Source organism: Desmodus rotundus, chromosome 5 (genome assembly GCF_022682495.2).
Source record: "Desmodus rotundus isolate HL8 chromosome 5, HLdesRot8A.1, whole genome shotgun sequence".
Taxonomy (NCBI): Eukaryota; Metazoa; Chordata; class Mammalia; order Chiroptera; family Phyllostomidae; genus Desmodus; species Desmodus rotundus.
Genome location: NC_071391.1, coordinates 143169251 through 143192954, shown reverse-complemented (window position 1 = coordinate 143192954; position 23704 = coordinate 143169251). Strand labels below are relative to the sequence as shown.

General features: G+C 36.2%; 1 protein-coding gene across 7 annotated transcripts in view; it reads right to left on the bottom strand.

The window, feature by feature from the left end:
- Nucleotides 1–23704, bottom strand: part of EXOC6B (exocyst complex component 6B) — a 542713-nt gene that overhangs the window by 223493 nt on the left and 295516 nt on the right. For all 7 annotated transcript variants that reach the window (XM_024552690.4, XM_053923770.2, XM_045189356.3 and 4 more), the window contains 2 exons: nt 22728–22862; nt 10934–11113 (listed from right to left, as the gene is read on the bottom strand). In XM_024552690.4, coding sequence (XP_024408458.3) covers nt 10934–11113; nt 22728–22862 — 315 coding nt within the window. The remainder of the gene's footprint in view (nt 1–10933; nt 11114–22727; nt 22863–23704) is intronic.

Below are 23704 nucleotides of genomic sequence, written 5' to 3'. Positions count from 1 at the left end.
CACTATTTCTAATAACCAAAAGCTAGAAACAACTCAAATGCACAACAACTTTAGAATAGATAACAAATTGTGATAATATCCATATGGTAGAATATTATATAGAAATAAGAATGAACAAAAGTACTTCTACGGGCACTGGTGAATCTCACAGATATAATGTTGAGTCTAAGAAATGACACCAAGCAAGAGTACCTATTGTGTCATTCCACAAACAGGCAAAGCCAAGCTGCAGTATTAGAAATGCAGATGACGATTACCCTCAGGGAGACAGGTACAGACTTGACGATTCTGGGAAACTGGTAATGTCCTGTTTCTTGATCTTGGTGCTGACCTCATGGGTATGTCTACTCTGTGAAAATTCATAAACTATTTAGTATTTATAATTTGTTCACCTGTTTATTACTCTTTAATTTAAAAAGAAAACAGTGCCCCAACTGGTGTGGCTCAGTGTGAGTGCAGGCCTGTGAACCAAAGGGTCACCGATTCAATTCCCAGTCTAGGGCACATGCCTGGATTGTGGGCCAGGTCCCCATAGGGGATGCATGGGAGGCAACCACGCATTGATGTTTCCCTCTCTCTCTTTCTTCCTCCCTTCCCCTCTCTAAAAAATTAAAAGGAAAATCTTTTTAAAAAATAAAAAGAAAACAGCACATGAAGTTTTTGTTTTCTAAAAAATGGACTATTTACAGAAACACATATTTTTAAGGTCTCCTTAACTAAAACAGTGAGCTACGACAGGGGTCACTGTGTCTGTTTCACAACAACACAAGTGTAGTTATGGTCAACACAGTACCAAAGACATCATTCCAGAGAATAACCCTTGGATTTCATAAAGCTCCAGTTGGAATCTATGTTCACATGTAGGAAAAACAGACACAGAAGAAAACTACCTTCACTCAGGGCTCATGTTAGACTTCTTGAGACTTTAGAGTTGGGACCTGTTTGTCTATTGAAAGAGAGATTCCCATTTTCAGGTCACTGTCACCTGTTCCTCCTAAGACTATCTTGCAAAGGAGCTATCAAGATACACAAAGATCAAAAGAAATTTAAAATAAAAACAGAAAACACATCGAGCAAGTAAAAGGACTCGCGCACACGGTCAACAGTGCAATGATTGCGGGAGAGGGGTGGGTGGAGGTGGAAGAGGGCATACAGAGGGATAATGATATGTGGGGGAAAAGCAATAAAAATAAACTATTACAAAAAAATCAATCTGCCTAAACAGAGCAAAACACACATGCGACACACAACACAACCCCCGTGTCAGCTGGGCAGTCACTCACTGCCAAGTGCTGACCAAAGTCTCCACACGGAACAGTTAGAGTAGATCACTCATTGCAGGAATGGCGTAAAGACAATCAGATCAGCCTACATTGAGTAAGAATAACAAATAGATGTTCTTAACAGAAACCCTTTCAAAAATATAATGCATTTCAGGGTAGAAAATCCGTTTTTCGGCTGTGAGCATGCGTGTTACTCTAATAACTTTTTTTTTGCTTTTAACTTTTAAGGGTCATAATTTCAGAATTAATAGCTTTATTTATTTATTATTATTATTATTATTTTAATTTTTATTGTTGTTCAATTACAGTTGTATGCCTTTTCTCCCCATCCTTCCACCCCACCCCAGCCGAACCCCCCTCCCTCCCCCACCTCCCCCCTCCCCCTTGATTTTGTCCATGTGTCCTTTATAGTAGTTCCTGTAATCCCCTTTCCCCACTGTCCCCTCCCCACTCCCCCCTGGCTATTGTTAGATTGTTCTTAACTTCAGTGTCTCTGGTTATATTTTGTTTGCTTTTTTCTTCTGTTGATTATGTTCCAGTTAAAGGTGAGATCATATGGTAGACGGTGAGGGACTCTAATAACTTTTTAAGAAGCCAGTTTTTCCTTAAGAAGAACCTGAACCTCATCCGCAGCCAGGGAGCTAGGAAGCAAAAAGCCTGCAGTTGGTGGCTAACTCAAAGTAGGAGTCCCCAGAGGCAAGTGTGCTCTGTGTCTGAGTTCCAATCACGTGTGTCACTTGTTTGGAGAGGTGCTAGCACTTACTAAACTGCAGTAAACCGTGACTATGCACCACCATGAGTATCTCAGAGCAGCGGCATGGACCGGATTCCTGCAATTTCACTGTGAACTCTCACCCCACAACACGTGCACTAGGTGTGCCGGAGGGTCTCACACCACGCAGCAGGCCCAAAGGTGCCGTCCTGGCAAAGGAGCAAAATGCAGTGTAGGATGAGCCAACTGCGATGCTGCGAAGAAGCAGTATTTTCTTCTGTGGGAACTTGGATAAATACCTTTTCAGCTATAAAGATCTAAACATTTTAAATGAAGCAAGTGCTTAAACATACTTAAAACAATAACAACAAATTATAAAATACTGACAATTTTGAAAAAGAATAGTCACACCACCAAAACAATTACTTAGTTAACATAGTTCCTGCTGAACTTTTCCCCTACTACTAAGGTGTTTTTAGAGTTTTCACATACTTATAATCATTTTGTTTATAAAATGTTCATTCTGCTTCTTTAACATTATATTAGAAATACTTTGCAATGCTATTATTTAATATTCACAAAATTAGTTTTAATAAATGCATGATAGTTCACTGAATAGTATTACAGTTTATATAACCATTTACCTGTTATTACAGTTAAAATTATTTTAAGTTATTTGCTCTTATGAGCAATGTTGAAATAATTACTTTGTCCTCAGGAAACACTTCAGCGTCCCACTATCCCAGCACCAATGAGAAAGAATCAGAACAGTCTCCCGTCCATTTTTACAGGCATCTGAGATAGTAGGGTAACCAGAGACAGCTAAGATCTTCTCACTGGTATCTCTCACTTAAAACCAGCCCATCAGATTTGGAGAGATTGACCTGAAGGATTTTGTGGATCTTTAAGCTAAATTCTGCTGATTTCTTATCATGGAAAAAAAAGATTAGAAGTAAGTGGCTCATAGTATTCCGAATCAAACATTCTTAATCTTTTATTTAATAACAACAAGAGCAGGAGACAATCCAAAGATCAGTATCACTAAAGAGGCAAAAGACTGCTGGCTGAATATAACCAGAAAGAATGGCTGTTGCTGTTGGGATCAGTAGTAGCTTTGTGTCGGGGGAGGAGTGCTAAGTAACAGCTCAATAGACCAACATATCTGTGAAGAAATACAAAACTAAAGAATTTAGTCACTAAAATGACTGATTAAACTCACAGCCCCCATACCACGCTAATGCAAAGGTTTCAGAGCCCCCTCTGTAGCTCAGATTACCAAAGTCTCAATAGCAGGTAAACAGGAAACAATCAATTTCTCACTAGGCAGGTAAATCACTAGCAAATCTGTAATTTCTGTCCCTTCAGAGGAAGAAAAAAGAAAAAAATTCCTTGGACACTAGCTTTACCTACATAATTAATTTGAAGAAAAATTTGGTTGATATCCTGAAGGCTACAATGTCTCTGTTCCCTTGAGGACACCTGAAACTTCCTTAATTTGCTCGAGAGAGAACCACAGGGACCGGGCTGATTTAAAGAATCATTATTACTGGTAGAGCAGAGAATTTCCACAGCAGGTGTCAGCTAAGAGAATTAGGTTAGGTTAGAAACAGGCAACTCACTTACTGGTACCCTTCCCATTACCAAATAGAGTTTCCACTTTTTGGCACATTATCACAATTAATGTCTCCGAGAACTGTACCAGTCATAATGACAAAAATTTTATATACTAACACACAAAAAAATCTCACAGAGAAAATAGCATTTAAATGATGGCTCTATGAAACATAGCCTAGTGCTCTTCATGTATAGGTTACAGGTAACATAACCCAGTGGGAAGGGAACGTGGGCTTTGGAGGCAGTTCACACCCCAGATCCACTACCTGTCAGGGGTGTCAAACTCATTTTCACCAGGAGCCACATCAGCCTCCCGGCTGCCTTCAAATGGCCAAATGTAGTGTTAGGACTGTGTAAATGTAACTACTCCTTAACTAGGGGCAAGGAGCTTGGCACTGCCACCGGACAGAAACAAGGTAGAGGGCCAGATTCAGCCAGCAGGCCTTGTTTTTGCCACCTGTGCTGTAGACAATTGATTTTTAACACAATAGTAAACCTCTCTATGCTTTACTTGTCTTATCTGTCAAGTGGGATAATAATATGCATTTGTTACAAGGAATAAATGAGAGTATGTGTATTCTATACATATACACATATGTATTTGCATATATTCTCACATATATGCATGTATAAACACATATACACGTGTACATACATGTATGTAAATATATACATATTCTCATTTATTCCATACAACAAATACACACACACACATTTATATATGTGTGTATATACTAAACATACAGCATATACCTTATGGTGTATATTTAAACATAGTACCTTAGACATGTTATGTACTCAAAAGATAGTAGCTACTCTTAAATAACAAAAGACAATGTTATACAGTAGAGTAAGCATGACCCAGAGTAAAAGGACCTAGGACCTACCCACACTATCGATCCATTTTCTGACCTTGGGCAACACCATTCTAAGCCTCATTGTCCACATCTGCCAAATAAAAAAGATACTAACTATCCATACATCGGAGAGGCTGTTTTATAAACCAAATGAGATAATGACAGTATACAACAGAAGTTTCATATTACAAAGTGATACACATATGCACAGAAATTTTATAAATTAAAATTCCATCACTTGGAAAACAATGGTTCTTTTAAATTTGGGCATAAACTGGGGAGAATATGAAAGGAGAAAGACAAATATAGAATTTTAACCCAAACAAATTTTAGGACTTTGTCTCAGAGTAACAGTTTATGGCTTCATTCTTATTAGTAATTAAGTAGTCATTTTTAATAATAAAGATAATCCACAATGGTTTTCAATTCCCTTATTTTATTACTTAAAACAAGTAAATTTCACAAAAAATTTTTGTTCATCTTTTCACGCAAGACGCTGCACTACATACAAATACAGAGATGAATAAAACAAGCTCTCTCTCCACAGAGCTCACTGTCCTACAGCTGGCAATCAAATTGGTGGGCATGACGGTAAAATAGGAAAGTTTTAAAGTCAAATAAATTTGTTTAAATACTGGCCCTGAACCTACCTGCTGTATGTCTTTCAAAGTACATAACTTCCCAAGTTCATGTTCTCTTTACTAAAATGTAATTACAGTACTCATCTGACTGAGTTATTTTCAATTTTCATTAATCGGGGTGATGTATACACACATGTAAAATATTTGGAACACAAGAGGTTCTCTTGATCGCCACCCTCCCCTTCCGTGAAGTAAGCACACAGACGGATGACGCATCTGACCCAAGGCAGAATTAGACTAGTGCAGTAAAGGAGAAAGCTGGTTCTTCTTTACCGGGTTCTGTCAACCAGGTTCAGTCACACCTGCTTGAAAGAACTGGAGAAGGTCTTATGGAAACTGTAGGACTTGAAATTAGCCTTGAAATACTGGTAAGATTTCAATATATGTAGTAAAAGGACAGAAGCAGTTAAAATATTCAAAGAGGTGTGGAAAGAACAAGGGTCAAGAGAGTTGGGTGGACGTGACAAAGCGCATTACTTCAGTTCTGGGAGGAACGAATTGGGCAAATAGAAAATTGAGATAGAGAAATAAAGTCAAAAAGGTAGTTTGGGAGTCACATTATGGAAAGTCTTAATGGTTCCAGAGAAGATTTTGTCCTTCATGAGAGGCACTGAGGGTTTCCAATAGCAGGACCATTTGGTCTGTGCTGAGATGGCAGCAGTTCATGCAATTACCTGGAGTGCTAATCGAAATGTCCATGTTAGAAGGGTTTTAGACAGGAAGAATTTCAGGAACTTCTATGTAGAAAATAACTTTCCCTTAAAAATGACCCATCAACTAACTGGCCAGGAAGGAAGGCCAAGGACAGGTATCACTACATTTTTAGACAAAGGAAGTTAAGGCAAACCAACTGGGTTAAGAGAGATCTTGCCCCAGGTTAAATAAATTAACATTAGCAGCAGACAGAGAAAACAAATTCAGGATTCCCTCCTTGGAGTCTGTTACTTGAGAAAGTATTTCCTCTCTCTCAAGCATTTCTGCAAAAGATAATTATCAGGATAACAGGATAAATTCTCAAAAGTATGCACTTATGCTGAGCATGCAAAATGGGTAGCTGTGCGCGCAATTGTAAATTATACAAAGAAACCTAAAAAAATGTTTGTGAACATACCTGATCTGTTAACTCAAAGTACACAGAAACATTTTAGAACTCTTAACTGTGGAAAACCTCGCAACTAAAATTATATCTGGATGTCTCATGAAAATAGGTAGGTGACCTCAGTCACCAAACCTCAAGAGGAAAAACTTGCAAGTTTCAGTAATCTCCCCCGTATCATTCACTATCTAATGGAGTGCAGTCAAGGACACTTCTACCACCCAGACACATACACACCGAGACACGGACCTGTCTCTTTGGCTATGTTGTTATCGTGGTGACAAAACATTCCCAAGAACTACAAAAAACTGGGGATTTCAAAATGTAAGACTTTGCCTTTTTCTTTACAGTTCTTTCCATATCATGCGCACATTTGCTATTGTTCAATATCCCTCTTGGACAGGGAGCCACTCCTGCCAAGGAATTTCAAATATGAAAAGAAAGTCTCATTAATTAGAAGACAAATGATTTGGGTTCTTTCTCAAAATAGCTCCTTTCTTTATCACCTTTCACTAATAATGCATAATAGCAAATCTTAGATACAGCTCTGTTTCTCTACTATATTTTATTAGCATGAGGTTCCAGGAAGAAGTTATCCAGCATGCTGGGGAGAATAAGCACAAATTCTGGGCATCTATTTGCTGTCTGTGAAAAACCGGAACAAGGGTTTAGAAGCCACACTAATTCTATTCTAGAGAAAAAATATAATAGTTGATGAATACAACTACTTTTTGAAAGGGTAGCTTCACAAAGAGATCTCTGTAAGAGGCAAGACAGAAAAGGGGCACTTGTGGAAGCAATATTGAGGATTCAGGGCTGTGAATTACCTCTGACTTTGAGTAGTAGGCGGTAAGGTGATTCTGAATGGTGCAATCAACTCAATCTACACAGAGAAGTTATAGTATTTAGGTAGCTCAAAATAACAGAAGTAGAAAAAAATCCTCCAATAATTATTTAAACTATGGACCCATAAGGAAGGTCACAACTTTACAGGTGGAAAAAGCCTGTAAATCTTTGAGATAGAAATTAATGATTCTAAGTAGCACCTTCTCCCACCCGTAGGATTATAAAAGCAGCAAATGTCTCATGATGGGAAAAAAAATTTAAACACAGATAAACAAAATGGAAAAATTAAGAGCTACACAGAAATAAATACAGTTAAACCAGAGAGTACATAAGTCTACTAGATTTTCTACTATGTATAATATAGATGATAATGTGTCCATATCTATATTAATAAAAATGAGATATTATATACATGATTTTGCAATCTGCTTTTTAATTAAGAGATCATCAAAATGTTTTAAAATAAATATCCCTCTACCTTAATTTAATGGATGATTGATATTATACTATGTGAACATCTAATAGTTTAGCTAATACATTTATTACAAAACTTTTAATTTATTCCCAACTCTTCACTACACATAAGACCAGGCTGTGTTGAACATGCTTCTATCTGAATTTTGTGATATACCCATGATTATTTCATTAAGTTAGATTTCTAAAAGTGGGATTGTAGGGTAAAAGGTAAATAAATTTTTTAAGAGATTTCTGAGGAATACTTGAAAAACTGACCACCAAGAAGACTACACCAATTCACATGCCTATCAGCAATGTATCAAAATAGCTATTTCCTGAAATATTTCTCAGAAACATTTAATGTTACCATTTTCTTATTTACTTTTGGCAAGTTTAAAGACAAAAATAACCCATGTTAATATGTGTGTTATTACTAGTTATACATTTTGTTCATGTTATCATTACTTTTATTTTTCTTCTCTGACTGCCTAAATATAACACTTCCACATTTTCCCATCAAGTTCTGTGTCTTCTTATTAAATCTGAAACAATGTGCTATATTGTTATGTACTGTAGATATTAACTTTTGGGAATTTTATTTTAATTATTTTTCTGGATAAGTTTATTCTATTTTCTTTATTAATTCTTTCAGATACTTTAAAAAAAATTTTGTGTAGTTACATAATTAACCTTTTCCTTAATGATTTCAATTTTTGGTGTCATAATTATAATAATCACATGCAAATTATAGAGACATTTGCTAATATTTTTATTATTTTCCCCGTAATTTCTTTCTAATAATTTAAACATGTATTTGACCTAGAATTCATTTTATTTTATGATAGTGACTTACCACTCTTTTTATCCAAATGAAAAGACAGCAGTGCCAACTGTAAGTGCTAAACGTCATCTTTATCAATACGAAATTCTTATATACACTTTGAACTACTTATAGATTTTCTATTCCATTCCTTTAATCTATCAGTCTATTCCAGTGTGAGAGGATACTTATTCATTATTTTTGGTTTACAATAATATTTCTATATTTGATAGAAAGAACTAGTCAAATTAATTAATTTTTTCACATTTCTTTGGCAAATATTGTCCATTTTTGTATCCAAATGAATTTTAGAATTATGTTAAGATGTCCACCACCAGATGAGAAATACTCCCATCCTGGAACTCTGTACTGGTCCATAATGAAGTCTCCTTTAAATGACTCTGTGGCCTGTTCTTCACATTGATTCCACATAGCACCTGTCACGTGTGCTCACGGAAATCTTACAGCTATGCCCCAAACGCCAATAGGGCATTTTTTGCAGTATATTTTCTACGAGGATATTACTAATAGAAGAGAAATTTCTTTGTTTTATAAGTGGACCATCTAACCAACTAAAGTCTTATTGATACTAGTTATTTTTAACTTGATTTTCTTGGGTTTTTCAACTATACAATAATAATCTATGAAGAATGAGAATATTGTGCCTCATTACAATGTTTATAATTTATTTCTTCTTTACCTTGTTTATTTGATAAGCTTTCTAAGGCGGTTGTTAGAAACGTCCGCACCATACTTCTGACGCTGATGCAGATACACGTTTGCAGTGTCACACTGATGACCCATGGTGGCCGCTGAGCCCCCACAGACGTTTCTCATCGTGTTACTGAAATATTACCTTGCTCGCATTTTAGTAAGTTGTTTTTTAAAAAAGCAGGAATGCAAGCTGAGTGGTAATATAATATCTTTTTAGAAAATATAAAGATGATTATATACTTTATCTCTACCTATTAATGGGATAAATTTTATCAATCGATTTTAACATAGCAAACCATTCTTGCATTCTAGAATAACGCCAACATGGTAGTACTAAATTACTTTCTTAAAACACTTTGGAATTCACTTGCTAAATCTTTCTTCATTTCACTTTTTTTATCCGTAACTGTGAGATTAGTTTGTAGTTTGCTCTTTTGTGCTACTTTTTTCTGGCTTTGGTATCAAGATGAAGCTAGATGAAATCACCTAGTTTTCTGCAGGCCAATGCTCCCATTAAGTACTAATAAAGGCAGATAAAAAATCTTTAAAAAAACATATATTTTAAGACACCAGAAGACTGTGAAGCAGTAAGGACTAAAGGGAATAAAACTGCAAAGGGGGCAAACCTTCCGAAGGTGAGCCGAGGACCCGCGTCCACCAAAGCTCGGTATTGGAACAGACTGTGGATCTGCTTAGGCCCAGGTAGCGGACAGCTGCTGGGGTGAAGAAATATCACTGAACTGCTGTTGCTTCTGTCATGAAGCTGAAATGCCAAAACTGGAGATTTGAGGGCCAGTTTTCTACTCAAGACATTTTCTGAAATCTAAAGGAACACAACTAAAAAAAATAAGGGTCTAAGACAAAATCTCTGAAAAGCAAAAAAAGATTTCCCAGCCTCACAGTGTTCAGAGAAAAAGACTGACGAGTGGGAGGATTCATGAGAATCTCAGGTGGGCGCCAAAAGCTTCTGAGGGAGTGGTGAACTGACGTTACAGTCTCCAATCACTTCTTTTCCTGCTGGAAACTGTTGATCTGAGAAAGACAGGAAGCCGCTAAAGTGATAAGGTTTCTCAGAAAAGTGGAAATTTCCATAATCCTCTTAGTGCTGAAGAGAGAATGACCTGCCAGGCTCTACTGAAAAGCCCCGAGGAAGAACCACATTCTATGTTCCCAGGACAGAGCCGAAACAAAGATACACACAACTGCAACCCAAGCCTGACCCGCATCAGTCCGGGACTGGATGAGGCTGACGAGGCTCAAACCACAACTCACCCACAGGTTCTACCCACTTAGTGAGGGAAAAAGTAAACCACAGCTGGTGGGAGATGATACCACCAGGAACCTCTACGCAGACAGGACCATATTACTCATAACCAAGAAAAAACGGAATCAGAAACAAATCCACCAATATGTAGATGAAGGACACATTAGTCTTAGTAAACAGTAACTTTAAGGTAACTATGACTATATGCTCAAGAAAGCAGAGAAAAGATTGATAAATTAAAAGATGAAGAATTTTACCAGAAAATTTGAGGATATAAAAAAAATTAAATGGACATTCTAGAATGAAAAAATACATTCCTGCAATTCTAACTCCTGAGTTTCTCTTTTATTTCTACCAAGGCAATCATATGTGTCTGTACTAATTACCCTTAAGTCACAAGGAATACAAGTAGATATAATATTAGGAACCATTTTCAGAATAAACAAAATGCAAAAGGAAATGAAAAAATAATGCAAGAGGTCTCTAAATCTTGTTAAGGAATGATTATTATAGTGTGAGCTTTTATACACTGGAGAACTTATAGAAACAAACAAACATCCTTCACCAAACTAAATTTTTAAGAGAACCTTCTTCCATATGATGGACAAAGTAAAAGAGACGGCCACTCACAGGAAGGTGTGTGAACACAGCGAAGGTGCTACGCAGAAAGGCAATGAGGTCCACTAGGTAGTCACTAGCTCTGCTGCCCAAGTCTCCTGTCATCCAGTCATAGTCGGCCAGCTGTAGGAACTGGTCGATCTTCTGATTTAAATTGGTATAAATCTCTTCTTCAGCTGCATGTCTGGCATCCTGAGAAATACAAAATTTTAAAAATCATTGAGACTTCTAGTATAAGCATAGCAGAAATTTCTGCTTGAAACATCTCACACACATCCACCAAATAACATAACTGGGACTATTAAGTAATATCACAGTTTCCATAAATTTTTCTCTTTTCAAAAGCACAATAGAGTATTTTCAATTTTGTGTCTACAAGGTAAGCTATTATTTTGCTTCACCAAATAGTGAAACTGGCTCTGTCCACAGCTATCTGCATCCTTTTATACTTTCTTCTCTCTGCTCAAAATTACAGCCACTCTCAAGATTCTAGTCCCTTTCATCTCTTCTGGGACTCCAAGAAACTTCCTGCCTATAATACTACTCTCTATACATCCCTTAGTCTCGTCACTTTGTTTGTTATAAGTATCCTAAAGTTCCGACTGAATGCTGCCTGTTCCCACAGGTTACTACTCTACCTCTCTAGTTCCTTTGTCATCAAGCTTCTTCAAAAGTTGGTATACTCCAATGATTCCTAAATTGCGTTCTATGTAACACCAGTCCTAAAAAATGCTAAAACAATAGCAGAAGACTTCCTAGGTCAAATAAGTTTGAAAAAACCTGTTGAAGAGACCCTCGATGTACACTAGCATATAAAAGACTCTAAGAAATGTTATGGGGCTAATGACCCAATAAAACTATTTTCAAGACAAAAGGGTCTACATTGCACCAGGGCAATAACAGTGCTATCACCATGGAGCGGCCCAGGATAACCCGGGACCTCCACACTGCCACATCCAGTACTCATTTTTCAGTCTGATCTTACTTGATGTCTGTTAAACGTTCTCTGCTAGAACTGTGTTCTTCTTTGGCTTTCATGACATGGTCTTCTCCTGGTTTTACTTTTACCTTTCTAGCCTCTAACCCTCTTGTGTTTGCTGGGTGATTTCATTAACCCTTATAGCTCTCACTATCTGTGTCCAAACCCACCGATATTCAAAACCCACATATCTGATTGCTTCCTGGGCATTACGATCCACAGAAACTTTGGACACAGTAAGTCCAGGATAAGACTGATCACTATTCTCACTCTTCACCTGTTCAGTTCGGCCAAGGCAGAGATCTAAGCAACATATTGGATTCCACTCATTCCTTCAGTCAGTCACTGTGTCCTAAATTTCTCTCTAATTCCTACCCTCCTCTCCATTTTCACCTTTCCAATGGCTACAAGTTTCGCAGTGTATTTACATATGATAACACAGGCATTTACTATGTTTATTTATATGAACAGTGCTTCCATGGACACTTCTGTGCTTAGACCTTTACATACACATACGATAACCTAGAAGCATGATTATCGACCTGTATGACAATCGACTGTCCTGAAGGTTCCATTTTACTAAGTATTTTCTTTTCACTAACGATTATATTTTAGAAACTTGGGCTTAAAGAAATACTGAGCAGAAAGTTAGAGAGCATTCACATTTACTGCCCTCCCACCCTCCTTCCACTGTTTCCCCTATTAAAACATGCATTAGTGTGTTTTAATCAATTAGTTGTTACAAACTGGTGAACCAATGTTGATAATTTACTAGTAACTAAAGTCCATAGTTTGAATTAGGATTTATTATGTATTGAACAGTTCTATGGATACTAAAAAATGCAAAGTGTCACGTATTCACCATACAGTATCATAGTTTCCTTACCCTAGGAAAACACTCAGCTCTATCTGTTCACCCCTCCCTCCCTCATTCTCTGAATCCTGGCAACCACTGATCTTTCTACTCTCTCTGTAACTTTGCCTTTTCCACAGTGTCATAAACTTGGAATCACACAGTATGTTTTATGACTGAATAGAACGTTGAATACAAGTAGCTTTTCGGTTTGGCTTCTTTTATTTACCAAAGTGCATTTAAGCTTCTTCCATGTCTTTTCATGGCTTGCTAGTTCACTCCTTTTCAGAACACTAATATTCCATGGTCTGAATGTATCACAGTATGTTTATCCACTCCTCTAATCAAAGCACATCATGGTAGCTCCCAAGTTTGGGGCAATTCTGAATAAAACTTCTCTAAGCATTCACGTGTAAGTTGTTGTGTGGCTTAAGTTCTCATCTCACTTGGTTTACACGGGGGAGCCTGACCGGCGCACTGCATGGCAAGACTATGTCTGACCGTGTACGAAACTGATGAGCTGTCTTCCAGAAGGGCATGAACACTCTGCGTTAGCACCAGCACTGGGCGAGAACTGCTGCTGCTCCAACGTTTGACACTGTCGGTCATTGTAACAGTCGTGTAGCGGTATCTCATCGTTGTTTCAATGCGAAATTCCCTCTCCACTCTTTTTTCTTTTAAGATTTTATTTATTTATTTTTAGAGAGAGGGGAAGGGAAGGAGAAAGAGAGGGAGAGAAACATCAATGTGCGGTTGCCTCTCGCATGACCCATACTGGGGACCTGGCCCACAAGCCAGGCTTGTGCCCTGACTGGGAATCGAACCGATGACCCTTTGCTGCACAGACTGGCGCTCAATCCGCTGAGCCACACCAGCCAGGGCCCTCTCTATTCTTTGGTGAAATGTGTGTTTAGATCTTTTGCCCATTTTTAAACTGGGCTATTTGTTTACTTGTTGTTGAGTTTGAGCAGTTCCCTGTATATGTTGGATGTAAGTACTTTATTAGATATGCATTTTACAAATATTTTCTCCCAGTCTGTGGCTTGTCTTCTCACTCTCTTAACAGTGCCTTTCCCAGGGCAAAAGTTTTCATTTTAATTAAATCCAACTTAATATTATCTTTGACGGATCATGTTTTTGGAGTCTTAGCTAAAAAAGTCATAGCCAGATAGGTCACTGAGATTTTCCCTTAGGTTATTTTCTAGACAGTTTATAGTTTTGTGTTTATATACAAGTCGGTGATCCATTTTTAATTAATTTTTGTAAAAAGTGTAAGATCTGTGTCTACACTTTTCTTTTTTGCATGTGTACAGATGTTCCAACATCACTTATTAAAAAGAATCCTTTCTCCATTAAATTGACTTTATTCATTCTCAACAATCGGTTTACTCTATTTGTGTGGCTCCATTTCTGGGCTCCCAATTATGTCCCTTTGATCTATTTATCCACTCTTTGGCCAACACCACAGTCTCCTGATTACTGTAACTTCATAGTAAGCCTTGAAGGCAGCTCGTGTCAGTCCTCCCGTGTTCTCTTCTCCCTTCGTTATTGTGTCGGCTCTTCTGGATGTTTTCCCTCTCCGTATAAACTTCAGACTCAATTTTTCAATATACACAAATGGGCTTGCTGGGATTTAGACTGTGATTGTGTTAAATCTATAGATCAAGTTGGGAGGAACTGATCGCTTGATAAAATAATGAGTGCTCCTATCTATAATTTATTTAGATCATTCTTCTTTCTCTTCATCAGAATCTTGTAGGTCTTATCACATAGACCTTGTTTCTTTTGTTATAGTTAGGCCTATTTCTCTCTTTTTGTGCTAATGCAAATGATACTGTGTTTTCAATGACAAACACCAGGTGTTCATTACTAGTTTAATAAGATAGCAAATGGCTTTTGTATTTTAACTTTGTATCCTCAACCTTGCTATTCTTTCATATTTTTAATGTAGACAATCATATCATCTGCAAACAAAGTCACTTTTATTTCCACCTTGTCAATCTATAAATCTTTTCTTTCCTGTCTTATTGGATGTTGAACAAAACTGGCAGAGGAGTTCCTTCCCTTTTTCCTGATTTTAGCAGGAAAGCTGCTAGTTTCTCACCACTGAGTATGAAGTTAGCTGTAAAACTTCTGATGTTCTTTATCAAATTTAGGAAATTCCCCCTCTATTTTTGTTTGCTGAAAGGTTTTATCATGAATAAGTGTTGGATATTGTCAAATGCTTTTTCTGCATCTAGTGAAATAATCATATGATATTTTCTTTAGCCTGTTTATGTAATGGATTATATTAATTTCTGAATGTTGAATGAGGCCTGAAGACCTGAAACAAATCCCACTTGGTTGTAGTATACAGCTGGTCCTTGAACTGTTCGGGTCCGCTTGTATGTGGATTTTTTCAATAAATATTAGAAACATATTTTCTTTTTCTTATGACTGTAATAACATTTTCTTTTCTCTGGCTTACTTCATTGTTAAGAATACAGTATGTAATACATGTAACATAGAAAATATGTGTTAATTGACTATATATTTCATCAGTAGGGTGTCTGGTCAATAACAGGTTATCAGTTGTTAAGATTTGGGTGAGTTAAAAGTTGTAACACAGAGTTTTGACTATCCAGGGGGCTGGCACCCATAACCCTTATAATTGTTCAAGGGTCAACTGTATATTCCTCTGATACATGTTTGGACTTGTTAGTATTTTGTTGAGTATTTTTGCATCTACGCTCCTAAGAGATATTGGCTTACAGATACCCTTTCTTGAAATGTTCGGATGGCATCAGGGTAATCCTGGCCTCACACAAGAATTAGAAAGTTTCCCTCTTCTCCTTTCTGGAAAACATTGTACAGAAGCAGTGTAATTTCTTCCTTAAATATTTGGTAGAATTTTTTTCATCTGTATTAAGGTATTATTGACAAAATTGTTCAATATTTAAAATGTACAATGGAATGACTAGACATAGGTGTACTTTGTAACAGGATTTCCCACATCAAGTTAATTGAAACATCTATCACCCCACATATATACACTATCAAACTACAGGTATAGAGTTGTTCACAATATTCCTTTATTACTCTTTTAATATCCATGGAATCAGTAGAGATTGCTCCTCTTTCATTTAAAATATTAGTAATTGTGCCTTGTCTCTTTTATTCTTAGATTGGTCCAAGGTTTAATTTTATTGATCTTCTAAAGACCAGTGTTTGATTTCAACAATTTTTCCTTTTGATTTTCTGTTTTCACTAATCTTGCTCTAATTTTTACTTCTTTTTAATGACTACTGTGGATTTAATTTGCCCCATTTTCTGGTTTCCTAAGGTAGGAGCTTAGATTACTGTTATAAGAAACTTATTATTTCAAATATATGCAATTAATGCTATACATTTCCCTCTAAGCACTGCTTTCACTAAGCCACAAATTTTGAAAAGTTGCATTTTATTTTTATTTAATTCAAAATACTTTTAAATTTCTCTTGAGACTTTTTCTTTTACCCATGTGTTATTTTGAAGTATGTTGGTTATCTCCAAACATTTTGGGAATGTCCTGCTATCTTCTGTTAATTATTTCTATGGTATAATTCTATGTGGTCTGACAGCAAGCTTTGTATGATTTCTACTCTTTTAAAATTTGTTAAAATGTGTATTATTACCCAGAACATGGTCTGTAGTAGTGAATGTCCTCGTGATCTTGAAAAGAATGTGCATTTGCTGTTGCTGGATAAAGTATTCTATAAATATCAGTTTGATCCAGTTGATTGACGGCACCCTTCAGTTCAACCACATCTTTCCTGATTTCCTGCCTCCTGGATCTGTCAATTACTGAGAGAGGGGCTTACTACGAGACGTCAGCAGGAAGAGATGTCGACTTCTAACTGCCTTTCTAGTATCTTTTTAAATATTCATATATTTTTCTCATTTGATCTATTTGTGAATAATTTTAGACAATTTTCATCCTTGCTTCTTTATCTTTACTTTATCCCTACTTTCTATGTACTTCTATGGCTTTTATTTGATATTTTATTATTTATTATTTTATGTCAATATTTACCTTTACTTGTACAGATAATTTTTTGTGGCTACTGATTTTTGAATCATTGAACTAAGTTTGTTTAGTTCAAAAATCTTGGGCTCTACTCTTTGTCTTATAACCTCATGCTCAATCCAGCAATAAAACTTGCCGTCTCTTCTTTAAAAATATTTCTCAGCACTTCCACCCTTACCACTGTAATTCAAGCAACCATTATCTCGTACTGAGACTGCTTTAATAACCTCCAAATTGGACTCTCTCCCTCCACGCTTAGTGACCTATAATGCATTTGTTTTCCACACAGTAACCAGTGTTACCCATTAACATATAAATCAGTTTATCACTTTCACTCCCATCTTCTAATGACTTCAAATTTCATTTCAGAATAAAATCCAAAGTATTTACTGTGACCTACAAGGCCAGAAATTATCTGACTCCTATCTTATCTCTTACCACCCCTACCACCAATGACAGACACATCACTGCCAGACTTGATCCCCTTGCTATTCCTTGAACACAGCAATACCTACTATTGTACTGTTCTCTCCGACCAAAATGCTTATCCGTCACAAATCCAAATGATTCCATTCTCATTTCATTCAGGGAATTTATTTTTCTTCCCAGTTCTTACCACTCCCTGGTATTATAAGTTAGACTTTTTGTTTGTATGTTTATCAACTATCATCCCCATTTATCACCTAGAATATTTGCTCTGTAAGGTCAGGAGACCTATATATTTAGTTCACACCTATAAATTGCATGGTATGTAGTAGATGCTTTATAATATGTAGAATCAGTGAGGGATATAATATTTATATATTGTATTATTCTAGTACTTTTCACATAGTTCTTTATAGAACTTACATTCTCTGTCTTTCATGTAGATTATAAACTCTAATTTTTTTCTCTAAGAATCTACCAGACTGTTGCATAGTAAATACAAAGACAATATCTGCGATGGAGCAAATTAATAAATACCTTTGTTCTATTTTGTAAGGGAGTGAAGAAATTCTTATGAACAAGGAAAGCAAAGAATGCCAGCTTCATTATGACACACAGGGCAACAAGGGGGACACCGCGAGAAAACACCTTGGGGACCTTCTGATTCTTTTTGCCCCTTCTCAGCATAAAGATTTCCATCTGCAAGGGAAAGTTTTCTGGAAACAGTAGCTTAGGAAAATACACAACATGTAGCTGTTATAATTGCCATGTTTACACTGGGTTCCGGGCTAGCTGTTCTGAAACAATCCTGGTAAAAATAAACTTTCAATGTGTTTTATGCAACCAGTGTTTCCAATAAGCACTGTTGACATGGCCATTAGCGGTCTCCAGAACTTCTCCTTTACTAAGTGTTTAACTGGCTGCTCAACCCCTACGGCTTCCCGTCTGCCTTTAATTTCCCTTAGCAATTTTAATGCTAAAGCAACAACAAAAATACACAAGCCATCCTCTGGGAGGATATCTGACTATAACTTGAAAAGCCCTTGAAATAAGAAAATTGAGGTAGGTGAGTGAAAGGCTAGCAGAACATATTACGTATTCCCCATATGATACACAACTATAAATTATCCTCACCTTCTAATGCTCCAGCTCCTTATTCTCTGCTGAACACTTGACTATAGTCCCTCCCACATTTTCTTTCCTAGAGAAATTTTGGCTTCCATAGTAAATCAAGAGGAAATATTTTTGATACAATTATTACCCATACTCCATAATAATGTTAATATTTAAGAGTAATTATAATTCTGATTAAAATGCCTAAGGTCACCCTAAAGTTCGTAAAGCTCTTGTCATATTTTCATACTCATTCTTGGAGCCTTTTTATTAAATAAGTCAATATTACTTATGATGTCAATATTAATAAAATATTATTGAAAATTTTGAAGGTAATGATACACACATAATATGAATAATAAACTTTGTTTTAAGTAATTCTATAGGTAATTTGAAACAATTCATGGTCACCCTAAAATGTGTAACTCATCTAGCAGCTGACCTAAAGAATATTTTGTGGTTCGCCATCTCATTTTTTTGTTTAACTTTTTTAGCTGTTTTGAGGTACTACTGAAAATAAAATTGTAAGTTCTTTAAAATGTATGTTGTGGTGATTTGATATATGTATATATTGTGAAAGAATTCCCCCATGTAGTTATTTAATACATTCATCACCTCATATAGTTTCTTTTTAGTGAGAACATCTACTTCCTACTTTCTTAAATTTCAGTTTATACGATACAGTATTATCAATTATCAGACCTTACTCTCTTTCTAGCTAAAAGTTTGTACCTTATACCAACTTGTGTTCCTCTCACCTCCCAGGCCCAGGCAACAACTTTTCCACTCTTTTCTATGAGTTTGACTTTTTAAAAAGGATTCCACCTGTAAATGAAACCATGCAGGATTTGACATTCTCTGTCTGGCTTATTTTACTTAGCATAGCGCCCTTAAGGCTCACGTATGTTGTCACAATGGCACAATTTCCTTCTTTTCCATGGCTAAATAATATCCCATTGTATACATACACCACATTTTCTTTATGTGATCACCTCTTTAGGGACACTTAGGATGTTTCCATATCTTGGCTATTGTAAATAATACTGCAATGAACATGGAAGTATAGCTATCTCTCCAAGATAATGCTTTTGATTCCTTTGAATACACAGCCAGAAGTGAAATTGTGGAATCAAATGATAATTCTATTTTTAATTGCATGAGAAATTTCCATACTAACTATACTAGTTAACATTCCCAGGAACAATGTGCAAGAGTTTTCTCCACATGCTTGTTAGCATTTGTTATCTCTTTCTTTTTGATGCTGGACATTCTAACAGATGTGAGGTAATATCTCGTTGTGATTCTCATTTTCATTTCCTTGATGATTAGTGATGTTGAACATGGTTACTGTTTTATTTCATCTTTATTGTATTTTTTCCATTACCATTTTTAATTTGTTGAGGTATCTCCATACTGCTTTCCACAGCGGCTGCACCAGTCTGCATTCCCACCAACAGTATACTAGGGTTCCTTTTACTCCATACCTTCGCCAGTACTGTTATTTGTTGATTTATTAACAATAGCCATTCTGACAGGCATGAGGTGATATCTCATTGTGGTTTTAATTTGCATTTTTCTGATGATTAGTGATGTTGGACATCTTTTCATATGTCTACTGCTCCTCTGTTATGTCCTCTTTGGAGAAGTGTCTATTCAGGCCCTTTGTCCATTTTTTAATTGGGTTGTTTGTTTGTTTTGTGTTGAGTTTTGTAAGTTCTTTATAAATTTTTAATATTAATCACTTACCAGATATTAGTGAGTATGTTCTCCCATTCTATGAGTTGTCTTTTTACTTTGTTGATGATTTCCTTTGCTGTGCAAAAACTTTTTAGTTTGATGTAGTCCCACTTGTTTATCTATTTTTTTCTTTTGTTTCCCTTGCCTGGGGAGATATTTCTGATTTAAAAAAAAATGCTACAAGCAATGTCGAAGATTTTGCTCCTTATGTTTTCTTCTAGGATTTTGTATGGTTTTGGGTCTACCAGTTAAGTCTTTGATCCATTTTGAGTTTATTCTTGCGTGTGGTGTAAGAAAGTGGTCTAGTTTCATTTTACTGCACATATCTGTCCAATGTTCCCAACACCATTTATTGAATAAACCATCATTAGCCCATTGTATGTGCTTCCTTCCTCTGTAGAATATTAATTAACTATAAAGGTGTGGGTTTATTTCTGGGCTCTCTGCTCTGTTCCATTGATCTATGTGTCTATTTTTATGCCAGTACCATGCTGTTTTGATTGCTATGGCCCTATAGTACAGTTTGATGTTAGGTAGGGTGATTCCTCCAACTTTGTTCTTTTTCTCAGGAAACAAAGAGAAATGATGTTGCTATGTGGGGTCATTTGTGGTTCCATACAAATTTTTGAAATATTTGTTCTAGTTCTGTGAACTACATCATTGGAAACTTGATAGGAATTGTTTTGAATCTGTAGATTGCTTTGGGTAGTATGGACATCTTAATGATGTTAATTCTTCCTATCCATGAACATGGTATGTGCTTCCATTTATTTGTATCTTCTTTAATTTCTTTCTTCAGTGTCTTATAGTTTTTTGAATACAGGTCTTTTACATCCTTGGTTAGGTTTATTGCTAGGTATTTTATTCTTTTTGTAGCAGTTGTGAATGGGATTGTTTTCTTAATTTCCCTTTCTGTTAATTCGTTATTGGCATATAACAATGCAACAGATTACTGGATATTCATTTTGTAACCCGCTACTTTCCTAACTTCATTTCTTATTTCTTCTTTAGAAAAATGTCTATTTAGTACCTCTGCCTATTTTTTAATTGGGTTGTTTAATTTTTTCTATTGAGTTGTAGGAGTTCTTTAAATACTTTGGATATTAACCCTTTATCAGATACATATATTATTTGTAAATATTCTCTCCCATTCCATAAGTTGCTTTTTCACATTGTTGGTTTCCTTTACTGTGCAGAAACTTTTTAGCTTAATGAAGTCCCACTACTTTATTTTTGTTTTTGTGGCTTTGCATCTACTTTAGGTGTCAAATGCAAAACTTACTGCTAAAGCCAATGTCAAGGAGCTTACCACCTAGGGTTTCTTCTCAGAGTTTCATAGTGTCTGTCTTATATTCAAGTCCCTGATCCATTTTGAGTTGATGTTTGTGTGTGGTATAAGATAGGAGTCCAGTTTCATTCTTTGGTATATGGCTGTCCCAATTTGCCAACACCATTTATTGAAGGGACTATCTTTCCCCACTGTACAGTCTTGGCTGCTTTGTTGTACATTAACTGACCTTATATGCATGGGTTTATTTCTCAGCTTCCCATTCTGTTCCACTGATTTTTGTGTCTATTTGTATGCAAAACCATACTGTTTTGATTACTACAGCTTTGTAATATAATTTGGAAGCATGAGGCCTCCAGCTTTGTTCCTCTTTCTCAAGATTGCTTTGGCTATTCAGGATCTTTCTCATTTTTTCTTTTGTACCAGAAAAAGAATAGAATATTCTAATAATTTTTATCTCTCATAAAATGTAGTAAGTAATATGAATCAAATTTGATTTCTTCTCTTAAATCTACTCTCAAAGCAAAGTAACAGTAAATAAAGAAAAAGGGTAAAAGGATAGGAAAAAGTAGACACCAGTGGACATAAAATCATGATTTCAACTCAACAACTTTATATCTAATAAACATTAACTTCTGGATTTCAAAAGAGTGACATCGATTTATTTCAAAACTAAAATAACCAAATAACACAGTACCAAAAACCCAAAGCATACATGTTGGCTTTTATGTCACAATCAACCATTTTAGTATTTAAGATGTTGCCTGGTCATTTTTTCTGCTTAATATTTATTTAAAGCTCACACGGCAATACAAAGGAGTTCCTTAAGACTCTTTGAAATTAAGGTATTTATTCTCCAGAAACACATCTACCATCAATTCTTCTTTTACCCTACAAGGGTGTCATTTTTCCCATTTGATTAGCCCTGGGTCAAAACCAATGCTATGGCCTTGTGAAATAATTATGAAATTGCTAACTTCAATAGCAAGGGACAGAAATTTTTCACTTAAAAGTTAAAAAAATGGACATAGGACACATTAATTTTTAATTAATGTTGATTTCAACTATTCTCTAGATCATACTTAAGAACATCTCAACTGTGATGGGGGCAACTGAGGAAATAGCCATTTTCATGCAGAAAATATAAAGAAGATTTAGTAGACACAGTTATTGACTTTTTTAAGTATAAACACTCCAAAATTATAATTAGTATTTGTTTTTCTAAGGAATTCCTAAGCACCTATTCACAAGAGTATGTTATGAATCACACTGTTATGCAACCTGGATGAAACAAGCCATGTTAGGCTGAGTACCCCAGACTATGCATATCAAAAGCAGCTCTGTAGTACTGTGGGGCCTTCTTACCTTAAAAGTTGTGGTGCCATAGAGCTTGGTGGTATGGACTGTCTCTGGAAGCACATTAGTGATATTGGTGATGAATTCTTCCAAGTACTTACAGGATTTCTCCAAGTGTGTTGTATTAATAATAATCTGGACAAGCTGGAAAATAACAAGCACATGTAAGAGTCATTTGACTCTTCACCCCAGGACAAATGGCTTGATATGAATCTTCTGGCAAGAGAAAAACAAAAGGTATGATGGCAGAAGCCATTGTATTCTACAAAGGGTATTTTAAAGCATGGGTATTATTACTTCATCTCTGAAGCCCTCTCTGACTACCCAAAGCATCTTGTATTTCTCCTACTATATAGAAGGTCTCTCTGGGAAAAGTCCAGCCATTGTTAACATGACAAGAACAGTTTGTGTGGCATCAATGTAACCTGGCAGCCAAGGAGAGTGGACTGGATGGGCATGCATGAACAATGACGACTTCACTGTACTAGTCAGTGGGGACAGTAGACACCATAGCACATGTACTATGTGGCCATTGCATTCAAAATGACTGAGTGAGTTGAGCAAAGAATCTGCATCAAATTTTGTGTTAAGCTTGAACATTCCTCTACAGAAACTATTCGGATGATTCAGAAGGCTTTCAGGGACAATGCACTGAGTGATGCATGAATAAAGTGTGGCACAAACATTTCTAAGATGGTCAAGAATCTGTTGAAAGTGATCTACATTCTGGAAAGCCTGCAACAAGCAGAATATCTGAGAATGTTGACCATATCCAGGCTGTAAGTTGTTAATGACTTGATTCAAACCCCTACCAATGAACCAGATTTCCTCAAAAAGGCCATAACTGGAGATGAACCATGGGTCTATGGCTGTGATCCGGAAACAAAGGCCCAGCTGTCCCAATGCAAATTGTCTGGTTCTCCACGCCTGAAGAAGGCACGGCAAGATCAGGACCATATTAACTGTGTTTTCTGACTGGGAAGGTG